The sequence below is a fragment of the Sceloporus undulatus genome, chromosome 10, assembly GCF_019175285.1.
Source record: "Sceloporus undulatus isolate JIND9_A2432 ecotype Alabama chromosome 10, SceUnd_v1.1, whole genome shotgun sequence".
NCBI classification, from domain to species: domain Eukaryota; kingdom Metazoa; phylum Chordata; class Lepidosauria; order Squamata; family Phrynosomatidae; genus Sceloporus; species Sceloporus undulatus.
Genome location: NC_056531.1, coordinates 1,666,239 through 1,680,395, shown reverse-complemented (window position 1 = coordinate 1,680,395; position 14,157 = coordinate 1,666,239). Strand labels below are relative to the sequence as shown.

At 48.5% G+C, this 14,157-nt stretch overlaps 2 protein-coding genes across 5 annotated transcripts in view; one reads left to right on the top strand and one right to left on the bottom strand.

The window, feature by feature from the left end:
- Positions 1–7,614, bottom strand: part of TPCN1 (two pore segment channel 1) — a 29,832-nt gene extending 22,218 nt beyond the window's left edge. Inside the window, exon 1 of one of the 2 annotated variants that reach the window (XM_042441490.1) lies at positions 7,009–7,614. In XM_042441490.1, the coding sequence (XP_042297424.1) occupies positions 7,009–7,084 (76 nt within the window). In that variant the 5' untranslated portion in view covers positions 7,085–7,614. The remainder of the gene's footprint in view (positions 1–7,008) is intronic. The other variant, XM_042441491.1, reaches the window with a different exon arrangement.
- A 339-nt stretch (positions 7,615–7,953) lies between these two features.
- On the top strand, positions 7,954–14,001 carry IQCD (IQ motif containing D). 3 transcript variants are annotated; one of them, XM_042441505.1, is made up of 6 exons: positions 7,954–8,717; positions 9,457–9,569; positions 10,223–10,972; positions 12,339–12,572; positions 13,249–13,320; positions 13,607–14,001. In XM_042441505.1, exons 2-6 carry the CDS (start codon positions 9,477–9,479, stop codon positions 13,883–13,885), a joined length of 1,428 nt encoding a protein of 475 aa, XP_042297439.1. In that variant the 5' UTR covers positions 7,954–8,717; positions 9,457–9,476; the 3' UTR covers positions 13,886–14,001. The 3 variants fall into 3 exon arrangements, with proteins under 3 accessions (XP_042297439.1, XP_042297437.1, XP_042297438.1); XM_042441503.1 differs by having other exon boundaries at positions 7,954–8,727; XM_042441504.1 differs by lacking the exon at positions 7,954–8,717 and having other exon boundaries at positions 9,417–9,569.
- Positions 14,002–14,157: the final 156 nt, after the last annotated feature.

Here is a 14,157-nt window from a genome sequence, read left to right as displayed (position 1 = left end):
CAGGGTCTGAAAGCTGGTTTTTTTGGCCGGTAAGACCACAACTCAGACATTTAAAACATTAAGTGACTTGCCCGACAACCAAATTAGAAGGGAAATGTCAGGTCTGATTTCCAGACCACAATCCATTCCTTTCCAATTCACAGGTTTTTGGCTCCAATGGCACATCTACTTCACAGAAAAGCAAGCCAACTTACAGTTGGTTTATTGCCCTAATGAAAATATCACTCCCAGATCGCACACAAGAATATAACCCTACACAGCAAACACACAAGGATGACCCACCTCCTCTCTTTTCAGGATCAAACTTCCCCCTTCTCTCTTGCTCTCTTTTTAAAAATGACATATATATGCTCTCTGCTTGCACCCCTATGCATATACTTCCCTACAGGAATCCCAGGGCTATTCTGGGGTAGGAAATGAACATGGTGGCCAGATACATGCTGAATATTGTACTTTGCAGGCACCCATGATACATTTTTTTGCAATGAAGTAAAACAATACAACTTTGGTGGGCACCAAAGGAAGCCATTATGGGTATAGTGGTGACCATAGGCAACGCACTAGAGATGTCTCAGGTTATTTGTGTGTTTTCCTACAATACAAAGTACAGTGGTACCCCGGGTTACGAAAATAATTCGTTCCGCCACCGCGTTCGTAACCCGAAATGCTTCGTAAGCCGAAAAAGCCATAGGCGCTAATGGGGAAAAGCCGCGATTTCGTGCGAAATAGCGCCGAAAAGCACCAAAAATTTTTTCGTAACCCGAAAAAACCTTCGTAACCCGGAACAGTTTTTTCCTATTGATTTTTTTTCGTAACCCGGAAATTTCGTAAGGCGGCGCATTCGTATCCCGGGGTACCACTGTACCTAGCTTTCCTTATGGGCTTCCTCCAGAATACTTCAATGACTCAAAAGAAAAAGCATGGCTTTTGGTGCTTTCCAGGTGGTAACTTTCTGTATCCCCTTTGCTCTAAACCCAAGAGGATGCTTTTTCCCTTTGCTGGTTTGCACTGAGGGATGGCAGCAGTGTTTACATGTATGGCATCATTAAACTGTTCTGTTAAGGGAACAGGTGGTTATGAGGCTATAAATGCTTTCCAAAGCACTAGGAGACGTTCAAACTGCAGTTCTGAAATGACAAAGTTTGTTTTTGACAGCGTCTGGTCGCTTTCCCCTCGCCGTAGCCGACTTGGAACATTTGACGCGCAGAGCGGAACCACTCCGAGAAACAAAGAACCATTAGATTTTCATAGCCTCCTAGGGAATACATCCATTTGGCAAGTTTTTATTATTATTATTTTCTGCTGCTTGTGGCTTTTGGGGGCCTTTTGGATAAAATATGCTGGAGGTGGCCACGGGTTTTTTTGTTTAGTCCCAGATGAAAACAAAAGGTGGGCCTGCTGAGTTGAGACATCGTTGCCAGTCTAACGCTTGCAGGAAACTCCTTCGCCCTAGGTAGCGTCAATGAAGGACTTCTCTGGCTGCTGCCAAGCCCCCTGCTTTGAAATCTCATTTTACTCCTCCTGGTTCCATAAGCCATACTGTAGAAACTAAACAGAAACATCTGTGCAGTGGTTAGAGCTGGGACTGATTGTCTTTTCTTCCTCCTTCAGAGCCTGAGGGGTCCCAGGCTCAGACTCCCTCTCCATTGAGCTTATGAGCCAGAACATGCCATTTTAGTGCTTCAGAAATGCGTGTGTGTGGGGCACAGTATGTGTTCGAGAAGCCGTGGCATATGCACGTACGCATGTGCATGCACGAAAACCAGCAAGGGATGCTTCCCCCCAAAAAAGCAAGTCATCTGTATGCAAGCTGATGTGCAATGTAACTTTTGGAGATGAACAAAGAAGGAGGCACAACAAACGCTGCCCCACCCATGAACTGTCATTCTCCAGGCACATTAAAGTGCAACTCAATAGGGTTCAAGCCCTAGTTTGGTCACCTGTCGCCTTGTTTCCTCTTCTCTTCTTTTCTTTAACATTCTCACTCCACATGATGCTTTGCTGGAGTTCAGGATGCCTCTTTATATCCTGCATCTCTGCTTCCAAATTCCCTTTCTTGCAGATTTCCTCCCACTGTGCACAGACTTTAAAAGTCATTGAAAATTATGCTAAGGCACAAAGCCTAGGCGTATACGCAAGGAAAACACTCGGAGTCTTGTAGCAGCATGCGTTACGAGTGTGAATTATGCTCACAGGCCATTATGCAGCTTTCAACCACATACCCATCCCACAGGTCCCTATGCTAGCTTATGCAGCCTATTTGCACCTGTTTGGCTCCTCCTAAATGAGCCAGAAAGTATTTGTTTAGTGAACTGACCAACTTCAAGTTCCTGGCTTGTTGCCCCAAAGAAGCCTGAGCTTTCTAAACCAACAATCCTGGTTTATAAAGAGAGCAACAAGTTGTTGGGTAGGAACGGCATGTTAAACAAGTCATTTGGGGTCTATTTTGGGGTGGACAATAGTATAGAGCCCGCATGGTGTAGTGGTCTGAGTGCTGGACTAGCACTTCAGAAGACCAGGGTTCAAATCCCTGCTCAGCCATGAAAACCAACTGGATGATTTTGGGCAAGTCACACTCTCTCAGCCTTAGAGGAAGGCAATAGCAAACCCCTTTGAAACAAATCTTGCCAAGAAAATCCCCGGAGACAACAACAACCGCGGAAGGTCCAGAGGCCAAGCCCCTCTGCCAAAGACTTAAGGCAAAAATGACCAAAAATCAAAGCAGTGGTAAATGGGTTTTGGCTGTTTTCAGATGATTTTGGAGGGGACTGGGGCAGCTAGGGATGTTTCAGAAATATCCAGCAGTTGTGAACAATTTGGGGTGATCCTCCGACTTCCAAAATTAGTGGAGTATAAGTCCGGGGGGGAGGTCTAGTGGAAGCCCAGGGCTGCCAAAAAGTCCCTTGGAGGCTATATTTACCCTGCAGATGACAATTCCCCCATTCCTGGTCTATATAGTCACTTGTGGGAGGATTCAGTCAGGAGTAAACATGCTGTATGCATTAAAACACACTCCTCCTGGTTATTGTTTCATTTAACATAAAAGGTTTTGTGACCCCCACGCTCTCTCAAGGTGTTTCCTTTAAACACTTGGAAAACAACCCAATTCATTTTGCCGCAACACCCTGAAAGCACATTGAATAGCATCAGATCCCATCCGACCTTGGAAGTTAAGCCAGGTCAGCCCCCCATTCGCACATGGAGGGGTGGGCTGCCAAGGATTCCTAAGGGCTGGGTCCTGTATTTCAGAGGGAGGTAGTGACAAACCACTTGAGCATCCTTTGCCTGTGAAATAAATGAGGTTGCCACATAAGTCAACAAATGACTTAAAGGCACATACTCTCTTCCTACAAAACTACCCGCCGTCTCATTCCTTTGCAACTGCAGTCCATTATATCCCCATCCTCTCAGACCGACAGCTTTCAGAGAGAGAAGTGATACGTTTGGATTCCTCTTTCCCAAAATATTCAATGTGCTTCCATACGTCATCTCCCTCTCCATCATTTCCGAGACCCACCCTTCCCTCTTTGCACTTACTGCTGAAGATACTCCTTGATACCCAAACCTTTTGCTGGCCTTTTTTCTCTTGCTAGCAACTTTTCTCCTCTGTATGCAATTTGGCATGTGTCTAATAAAATAAATTCTCTCTGCTGCTCTCATAACTCTGTCTCTTCCCTTTTGTATGGAAGTGAAAATGTCCTCTTCATCGTGTTACAGATTAAGTCATTTCCAACCACACACTTTCGTCTCTGCTTTTCCCAGCCTCCTTTTCCTTTCTGACGGTAGGAAGCAATGCTCTCCGCGTTATTTTGTTGAAACGTCCGCTAGGAATTTCTGGCAGCGCTCGGAAAAGACAACAGGCCGGCACAGCTAAGAAATGCAACAGAGCTCTCTAACTGCAACAAAAACTTAAAATAGTCCGCTGAATAGTCTTATTCTGTGTGTATGTGCTTGCCCTCAAGTTGCCTGTCAACTTATAGTGACCCCATGAATTTTATAGGGTTTTCTTTGGAAAAGAATACTCAGCAGTGATTTCCCCCATTCCAAAATATAGCCAACAGCATCTGGTATTTGTTGGCGGTCTCCCATCCAAGCACCACTGACCCTGCTTATCATCCACGATGGCGTGGGATCGGATGCCGGCTTTGGGCATTTAGGCAGACTTAAGCAAAATGAGTCATTTACAAGTGCTTTTAGTCCCAAAACATACAAAGGCTTATTTTACTTTTGCAGAGTTGACAGAAGAACCCTCCAGGACCGGTTCCTCTACTTCAGGGGAGAGGAACATGTGGCCCTCCAGATGTTGTTGGATTACAATTCCCATTGGCCCCAGCCAGCATGCCCAATGGTGATGGATGGGGGGAGTTGCAAGCCAACAACATCAAAAGGGCCGCCTGTTCCACATCCCTTGTTGCAACTCAAGTGCCTTTGGCTTGAGAGGCAGAAAGACCAGAGCAAAGAGAACACTTCCAGGAAACCAGCCAAGGATATGCTACAGGTTTACCCATTATCTGGTCCAATGTATGCCAAGCATGCCTTCCGTAGCCGGGGAAGAATCGCAGGTACCCTCCGATTCTAATTAACTAGACTAAATTGACAATCTTCGGCGGAACAGACAGCCCAATTCAGCCAAAGCACTCCCATTTATTCTCACTGTGACTTCACCAGCGGAAAGCAGTTCATTACACTGGAAGTAGTATGGCATTTTGCCCATCTGTAACTGAAACTGGAGGTCTAGAGAAGTCTTTGCTCTTGACACGACCACCCATGTGGCAGGCCCATTGTGCAACACAGCACATGGGGCAACGGCCCCACAGAACTAAAACGGCTATATCCCATCAACGTTACATGACACAACAACTTTCCAGTGCACAACTTGTCTTTAGGATCCCTTCTGCCAAAAGGGAGGGGAGGAAGGAGCTGGTCTTAGAAATATCAGAAAGGTGAAACACGGTCCTTCCTTAGAAAGCCTGGGAACCTATTTCAGGGCCTCTGTGAAAGCGTTCTACAGGTCGCAAACTTCAGCATGGTCACACATCTGCCTTGATGTTACAGAGGCTCCTGTCTTTCACCGTCCCTCTGCCTCTTTACTTGCATCTCTAAAAAGCAGCATCACAGCTTTGTTCTTGTTTTGTGCCTTCCAGTTGTTTCTGACTTAGGGCAACCCTGTCACTAGGCTTCCTGAGGCCGAGAGTGTGTGACTTGCCTTTGGTCACCCAGGGGGTTTTCACGGCCAAGCAGGGATTCAGACCTTGAGTCCTGGTCCAACACTCAACCCAGCTGGCTCTATTCCGGTTTTACATGTCCTCAACCACTTTAAAGGGGTTTGGTCTCCCTGAAAGATGGTTCAAGCAAAGGAGTAACTGCATGTAATCCTCCATACAGAACAAAGTACCTATGTCCTACTCTTCATGGTGGCAGAATGCAAAGTCTGGAAAATCAGTATGCAAAGGGATCCAGTAGCTTCTTCAAGACTAAGGTCCCGAACAAACAGGCCAAAATAAAGCTGCTTTGGGTCACTTTGGAGGTATGCTGTTTAAATGATGCATGCGTCCTAAGAGGCCTGAAGCTGCGCCAAAGCCACGCTCCAGACCTAAGGATTGGCACAGAGCTTTGGCGCAGCTTCTGGCCTCTTAAGATGTGTGTGTCACTTAAACAGCATACAGTGGTACCCCGGGATACGAAAGCACCGCGTTACGAAATTTCCGGGATACGAAAAAATTCCATAGGAAAAAACTGTTCCGGGTTACGTTTTTTTTTTTCGGCTTACGAAAAAAAAATTTGGTGCTTTTCGGCGCTTTTTCGCACGAAATCGCGGCTTCCAGCGCTAGCGCCTATGGCTTTTTCGGGTTGCGAAAGATTTCAGGTTACGAAGGGCGCCACGGAACGAATTAATTTCGTAACCCGGGGTACCACTGTACCTCCAAAGTGACCCAAAGCAGCTTTATTTTGTAACTGTTCAAAGCTCTGGCAAGGCACGATGGGAGTTGCACTCCAGCAGCACTCCCAAAGGGAGTCAGTGGTGGCCAAACTTGAATCCTCCTGTGGCACTGGAAAGACGCGCACATTTGTGACATCCTAAGTGTCCGTCACTCTTTTCCCCAGCTGCGTGAACTGCGATCCAGGGCTACCATTTGTATATACAAACTGGAGACTTAAGTGTAAAAGGGGGGGGGGGCAGAGAGAAAATAAACACAGAATATACTGACAGTGACAATATTATCACACTGCCCACTCTCCAAACTTTGGCAGCTGACAGAAATAACCTGGCACTAGGTAAGTCCATTAATACACAGGCGGGCATTTGGTTGGTTAATCCCAACAAGGGCAGTCTGATTCAATAGATATATATACAATATACAATACATATCCTATATATATATATATATATACACACACACACACACACACACACACACAGAGTATGTATGTATGTATGTGTGTGTGTGTATGTATGGATATATGTGTATATACACACACACACTCGCTCTCTCTCCCTCTCTAAGCCACCTTGGGTTTATTATATATATATATATATATATATATATATACACACACACACACACACACACACGCTATATATATATATACACACACACACACACACACACACACATATATACTGTATATATATATATATATATACATACACACACATATACATATATCCATATATACTGTAAGCCGCCTTGAGTCCCAACTTGGGAGAAAGGCGGGATAAAAACCAAATGACTCCTGAGGACTGTCGTTTTGGGGAGACACTGCGCCTCCTCTGCCTGGGGCCACCCTAAAACTACAATTCCCAGGATTCCCTAGCCCCCGAGCCAGGGCAGTCCCAAGCAGTCTCCCTCCAACTAGGACCCAGGTTCTGGAGCCTCCCCCCAAACTACACATCCCAGGGTCCTGCGGGAGGGAGCCGTAGTAACTGGAGCGGGGTCGAAGCGGAGTACGGCTCGAGTGGGGACTCGAGAGAAGCGAGGGAGCGCAGGGACCCCAAGCGGGGCTTACTTTCCCGGTTCTCCTCGAGGGTCAGGATGAGGGGGACGTCGTCGTCGGTGGCGGCGTTGTCCGGAGTGCCGGCCATGGCGCTAGTCCTCAAGGCTCCTTCGGGGAAGGGAAGCAAAGCCCAAACAGCAGCAGCAGCAACAGCAGCAGCGGAGCCCTTTAAATGGCTCTCCTCGGCGGCGTCCCTCTTTGGTCCGGGCTCAGCCCGAGTTGGAAGCCGTCCGGGAAGGGAAGCGCCTCCCTCCTCCTCCTCCTCCTCGCCGGACTCGGGGCCCTCATGGCGCCCGCCTTCCCTTTGCGCGCCAAGCTCCTTCTTCGCCTTCCTTCGACTGAGGAGGACGAAGAAGAAGGAGGAGGAGGCCCCGGAGCGGGACGAGGAGGGAGGGAGGCGGGGAAAAGAACCAGGAGGCGAGGCGAGCCTCCCTCGGAGCCGGCCTGGCTGCCTTGGGGAGGCCTGGGAACTGAGGCCCACAACTCTTCGTCGGGAACTTGAGGGGCCTGCAAACTTTTCGTGACGAAGAGGAGGAGGCTGCCTTTGGGCTTCTCAAGCCCCTCAGAAAGACACACCGCTGCCTCCTCCAAAGCTCCTAAAAGGGCCTCAGAACACAGACACACACGCAAGGCACCCTGCCCTTCTTTTGCCTTGGATTCAACACAACTGGTCTACTCTCAAACGGAGGGGCCTCAAAGCCTGTCTATATGGCTGTGTTTGTGCGCGTTGAATCCAGGGTAGAACAAGGACAACTGGAACCCAGGCCTCTTCCAAAACTGAGGGGCCTATAGCCACACACACACACACACACATATGTGGATAAGTTTTGAGGCCTCTGTTTTGGAGGAGGCCTGGGTACCATATATATGGTACCATATATACGTGTGTGTGTGTGTGTGTGTGTATCGTTATTTATATACAGTATATGGCTGCCCTTGTGTCTAAGTGTATATATGGAATGGGGTTGGACTGGATGACCCTTGGGGTCTCCCCCAACGCTACGGTTCTGGGCTTCTTCAAGAGCCCTGCTCAGCTCTTGCGGACTCAGGGCTTCCTTGACTGAGTCCCTCCATGTGGAACGTGATCTTCGTCTTCTCCGACTGCCTTCCGCCTCACCAAGCCTTATTGTCTCTTCGAGGGAGCCACGGTTTCTCAGGATGCGGCCAGAGTGCGACCGCCTCCATTTCAGGGCAAACCCACTGCAGAAATAATCCAGTTCGAGGCCGCTTTAACTGCCCTGGCTCAGTGCTAGGGGATTATGGGAACTGTAGTTTTGTGGGACATTAAGCTTTCTCTGTCAGAGAGAGCTCTGGGGCCACAAAAAAAAACTTCTGCCAGTTCTTGCTCTATGTTCTCTCTGACGCCGGCGGCCCAACAAGTCACGAGAGCGCATGCGCGAGGGAGCGTGATGACGTCAAGAGGAAACCTGAAGTCTGTTATTGCCGCCAGTGGCATGTCAATGAGGGACGGGGGAGGCGTGACTGGCAAAGTCGGCCCTTCTATTGGGTGGGCTTTCTCACGTTCCTCGGTGACGTCAAAAGGGGGCGTATCGAAGAGGGGGAAGAGAGGCTTGAGATTGGCGGCTCTTTCAAGCTCCTCCCCTTTTCACAGCAGGCAGGGCCACGCCTCCTACCCTACATTGCCTAGCGTTGCCAAGCAACCCTTTCGAAAGCGGCAAGCGGTGCCGGCCGCCTTCCCTTTGGAGAGCGGAGCTGGTCGGGTCGGTAAACGTAAGCGACTGTAGAGAAAGGCTTTGGGGGCCTCCCATCGAGCCAGGGCTTGGACTACACCTCCCAGCATCCTCAGTCTAGCCTGGGGAGTCTGGAAGGTTGTACTCCCCCAAAAAGTACTAGTTCAAAGCTCTGGCGAGGCACGATGGAAGTTGCAGCATCCCCAAAGGCAGTCAGTGGTGGCCAAACTTTAGTCCTCCAGCTGGTTTGGACTACAACTCCCAGAAGCCCCAGCCAATTGGACGCACTGTCAAGAATGCTGGGAGCTGAAGTCCAAACCATCTGGAGGACCAGAATTTGGGAACCACTGGGATTGAGGCTCCCACCAGCCTGGCCACTCTCTTTTCATAGAGTCCTAGAGTTGAAAGAGACCCCAAGGGCCATCCAGTCCAACCCCATTCTGTCATGCAGAAACTCTCAATCGCCTGGAATACTGTGCCCAGTTCTCTTTTGGTCCTCAGGAGGATGGGGAGGAATCTCAGAGGTAGACGATTGTCCTAAAAAATGTACTCCTATACATACATACATACACGTGTGTGTGTGTGTGTGTGTGTGTGTGTGTATGTTTCTCATGGTTTGGGCTCCTGTTGCTAGAAACACAAAAGGCACCAAAGCAGCAAAAGCAAGTCCATCATTGGCTAGATGTTCCTTCTGCCACTCTGCTTCTGCCATTCTATAAAGAGGTATGTCCAAAAAAACCCTCACGGTTTGCGTTTTGTGTTTCAACAGTGAGGAACTGAAAAAGGAAAATGGAGAAGGGGAAAAAAACGGTGGTAACGTGTGGCTGTGATGTAGTCCCACCTGGGTCTGAGACAAAGGAGACAAAGAAGACTCATGGCCCCGTAAGTATTGCTTGGATTGCAGCATTCCTTCCAGATTTAGGATGAGGGCGAAAACATGAAACAAGACTTTGGGTAGCCTGATATGTCATTGTGGTCTTCCAAGAGTTCGGGACTTCAGCTCCCAGAAGCCCTAGCCAGCTCGGCACACAGTCGGGAATTCTGGAAACTGAACTCCAAAACATCTGGAAGACCAAAGTTTGGGGATTATGAGTTATGCACAAGTAAGGGTGCATGTGGCGGGGCAAGAGTCCAAGTCCTGGCACTACATTCCCTGACCATCTCTCATGGGATTTCCCTTGGGACTCGTGTTATGCTTTTGAGCTTGTATGTATGATTAACTCTTCTTTTAAGTGGAGATATCAGAGCCATAAGCCCTGAGGTGATGGAGAGCACTGAAATCGGGGATGAGGAATGTGTGGGCTGTCGGATGTTGTTGGACTGCAAGTTCTATCATCCTTCACCCTTGGCTATGCTAGCTGAGGCTGGTGGACGGAAATGCTCTCATGCAGATAACAAGCATTGGCAAATAGGCGTTGCTTCTCCCATCGCAACCAAAGCATGTCTTGGGTGGTGTTAAGTCTCTTTGCTGGTACTAAACTGCAATCGTGGTCTCTGTGGCCAAACTGTGTTTTTAATAGACAATTTCCCCACAGGAAGAGAGATATCGGCCCAAAACGTCTATCTGCAAACCTGAAGACTCACAGTTGGTGAAAACTGTGACCCCAGAACCAGTACTCCGGTTGTCCTATGATCCTGTTGATGTGGTCCGGTCCAGAAGGCAGAATATCCGGTTACCCTTGAAATGCTTGGATCCTGGTCGAACACAACTGAGCACCGTTGAGGCAAAGAAGATCATCTCCATCTTGGATGAGACCCTCTTGAGGGTGGAGCTGATCAGTACCTTCTCTTATGTTATTCAGAATCTGGAGGAATTTTGCATTATTTTCGGACCAGAACTTACAGGGGCTCTTAAGGAACATCTGAGGCTTTGTATTTTTCTGGAAGCTGTGGTCTCCCGCCTTGAAAAAAGTGGCCTTCTGCAAAAGGGCATGGCCAGAGGAGGCATCTTTGGCACTGAGGATCCAGCAGGCCATCTCCCCTTGCTTGTCCACGGCTTAAGGGGCTCGGTCCGGAATATTTTGCGCCTCTTTGATGCCAATCCCAGGGCTTGTCAGGTCGTAAGAGAGATTGCCCATGGGAAGCACGCATCCGCTCCTTATTTCATGAAAACACTTTTGCAGTTCAGGGCATTCTTGTTTGAGAAACTTCTGACCACTCCGTTAGAAGAGAATGAGAAGAGTCAGTTTTTGCATGAAATGGACGAGCAAGACAAGCACAACCGAGAGCTGATCGTCATTTTGGAGGAAGAAGTGTCTGCAGCGATCCAGAATCGAGATGAAGAGGTAGAGAGGATGGGGAGTGGGAGTGTGGATGGGGAGTTGCTTGGTCCCCAGCTGCAGGCAAAAATCGCTTTAGAGGACAACACTTACAGTCCCTTAGCCTTGGCCATGCTGGATGGAGCATCTGTGATTCAAAGTATAAAGGGTCTGGAAGGTCCAGAGTCTTCCATCCCTGATTTAGATGGAAGCAACCCTTCAGGTGTGAACAGGACACAAAAGTGCTGCATATCCGATCAGTAATACTTAACACTTGAATAGCAGTTGGATGATCCTGTCTAGTCAGAGGACTGTACATGGCTGATTTTGCTGTAATCTTTACAGGAGGGATAGGTAATTGTTGGCTCTTGGGTTGTCTTGTCCTACAACTCCCATCAGCCACACCCAGCTTGGCCATTGGTAAGGAACTGTGGTAGTCCCCAACATTTGGAGGGCAAAGACCCCCTCGTCTCTGCTTTACAACAATCCTACAAGGAAGGGGTGGGAACCGGGTGGCCCTCCGGACATCGGACTGACTATTCAGCCTAGGAGTGCTGGGAGATGCAATTCAACTCCAAAGGGCCCATTGAGTGCCACTCCGATGTAAATCAGAATTATTATTTTCCATATTGCTGATTAGGAGTGGGAAGTGAGAGCGATGGTGCAAGTATCCGCAAGCTGGTGGAGACGGAGCAGACCCCTCTGCTTGCACTTTCCCTCTAGATCAGTGGTTCTCAAACTCTGGTCCTCCAGATATTTTGTATGTCACTTGCCAGACGCGCCAGCCAGTGTGCTTAGGAATTCTGGGAAGTGAAGTTGCAAACATCTGAAAGACCAGCATTTGAGAAGCACCGCTTTAGATGTCTGTACTGCTGACTGGGAAGCAAAAGAGAGGGCTTGAACAGGGTCCCTCTGAGAGAATTCAGAGGTCCCCAAAACCTCAATAGTAGATTACAAGTGTAATGATACCTTGGGCAACTCGGGTCCAAAACACACTGCAGAAATAATCCGGTTTGAGACTGCTTAGTTCAATGCTAGGGAATTCTGGGAGTGTAGTTTTGTGAGACATTTAGCCTTCTCTATCAGAGAGCTCTGGTGCCACAACATACTAGAATTCCCAAGATTCCCTAGCACTGAACCAGGGCAGTTAAAGCAGTCTGAAACAGGGTTATTTCTGAGCGTTTTTTGGACCTCAGTTAGATTCACTCCTAATTGAGTTGCCTTTAGGGAAAGATTTCCTGAAGGTGTCTTCTGTTGCTGGTCTCTACTCCCCAAATCCTGAACAGTGTTGGCTTTGGAGCTAGGATCTTGGCCAGCCTTGTCTTTGCAAGCCACCCTGCCTTTATATATTTTCACCTTGTCTGAATGTGCTAACCAAGTGGATACTCTTTAGCTGTCCAAGAAGGATGTTATCGTCAAGGAACTCAAAACCCAGTTGCACAATCTGGCCAAGTGCTCCGAGAGCCAAATCCAACGGACGCGGACGGAAGCGGACGAGCAGCAGAAGGAGGCGCTGCACAGTTCTCAAGCAAAATGTAGCAAGTTTCAACAGGAGCTAAACCAGCTGAGGGCCCAGCTCAGTGCTGTCATCGCTGAGGATCAAGAAGTGGAGCGCACACTCCGAAAGGTAAGGGCATTCAGAGCCATTTGCAGAGGGATAAGGGGCAACTGTGGAAGGCTGGGGCACTGCATTACCTCCAGGGAGGCCTTAGAGGGCAGTACCCCTTGCAACCTCCCCTGTCAAAAATTACACCCAAATGCCGTCTAGGGTGTGCGCGGAGCACTTTTGCACAATTTGTTGGCCCCCATGGGCCTTTTTAGGCCCCAGAGAGACCTTTTCTAACAAAAGGAAGTGACATGAGGTCTCATCCTGTTTGTTTTTGTTTTAAAGGCCTATCCTGACCCATGGAAGCAAAAATACCTTCACTCCCCCTAAAAGGCATTTAAGGGGCTTTTTGTTTTTGCCCTGGGGTCACAAAAATGGCCCTGTGGGCTGCATGTGGCTGGTGGGTTGCACTTGTCTCACCCTGGTCCAAAGCATAGACAGCATCTGTCATATGCAGCCTCTGTCCTAGGAAAAGAAATGAGTGGTTTGCCATGTGTGTAGCTAACTATGCGAACCGCATACTGGTGCATAGATGGAGATCAAAACACTGAAAGCTGACAGACGGGACACTTGCAAAGCACAAGAAGCACTGATATCCCAGATGTAGGTGATGACCGCTGCTCAGAACAACAGGCTGTCCTGGCCTAAACCAGAAATGATGCTCTCGAATGTTCTATCTGCCTTTTATCTCTTTTAGAAAAAATTCAAAGTGGAGATGGAAATCGAAAACTGGGTCCAGAAGTATGACGTCGACATGCTGGAAAGACAGGTACTGCTGTTATTGGAAGGGAGGCAATGGGAGCCTTTTTCTGCCTCATCATTTTTGCCCTTGAGAGGTCATTCGTCCAGATGTGACATAGAAAACTCCTCTAGGCTTCTAATGTGGAGTGGTTCTCCCACCTCCTGTGTGTCTATCATGTGGGGATGGACAACTCAGTGGGAGTCAGGGACCCATTTTCACACTCACCCCACAACCTCTTGTGGGTCATAACTCCCACAGCAAGCCCAAATACCTCCATGCCCTTAATTCTCTGGCCTATACTTTCCCCCTGCAGAAGGAGATTGATGACATCGAGGTATACTACTCGGTGGAGAAGGAACACCTGGCTGAGCTGCGGGAGAAATACAACCTGCTGAATCAAGAGTACAGTCAGATCAGAGAAGAGAGGAGGGTGAAGCAGGAGGAGAAGGAGAAAGCCGAGAAGGAGATGGCCATCCTGGTCCGAGCTGCCACTCTTATCCAGGCCTTGTGGAAGGGCTACCGGGTGAGATCACTGATGCGAGTCAAACGGAAGAAGAAGAAGGGCAAAGGGAAGAAGGGCCCCAAGAAGTGAGCCTCACTCCCTTCCCACCTTTTCTACACCAGTTGCTGAGTTGGCCCTGGATAGCTTAGACAAAATACTGAACTGCTCCCAAGTGGCATTTGTTTCTTAATAAAGGCAGAGCTGTTTGAGACCCATTTCCCTTTATTCCTAAATTTGACCTTTGGTGGAGATGAAAATGTATGGACTGAGCAACCCAGCCACTTGCATTTTTGGACTCTCCTTGCAGGCAGTGTTAGAGGAACCAGCATGATGAAGGCCTGTATTTTATCATGACACTACAG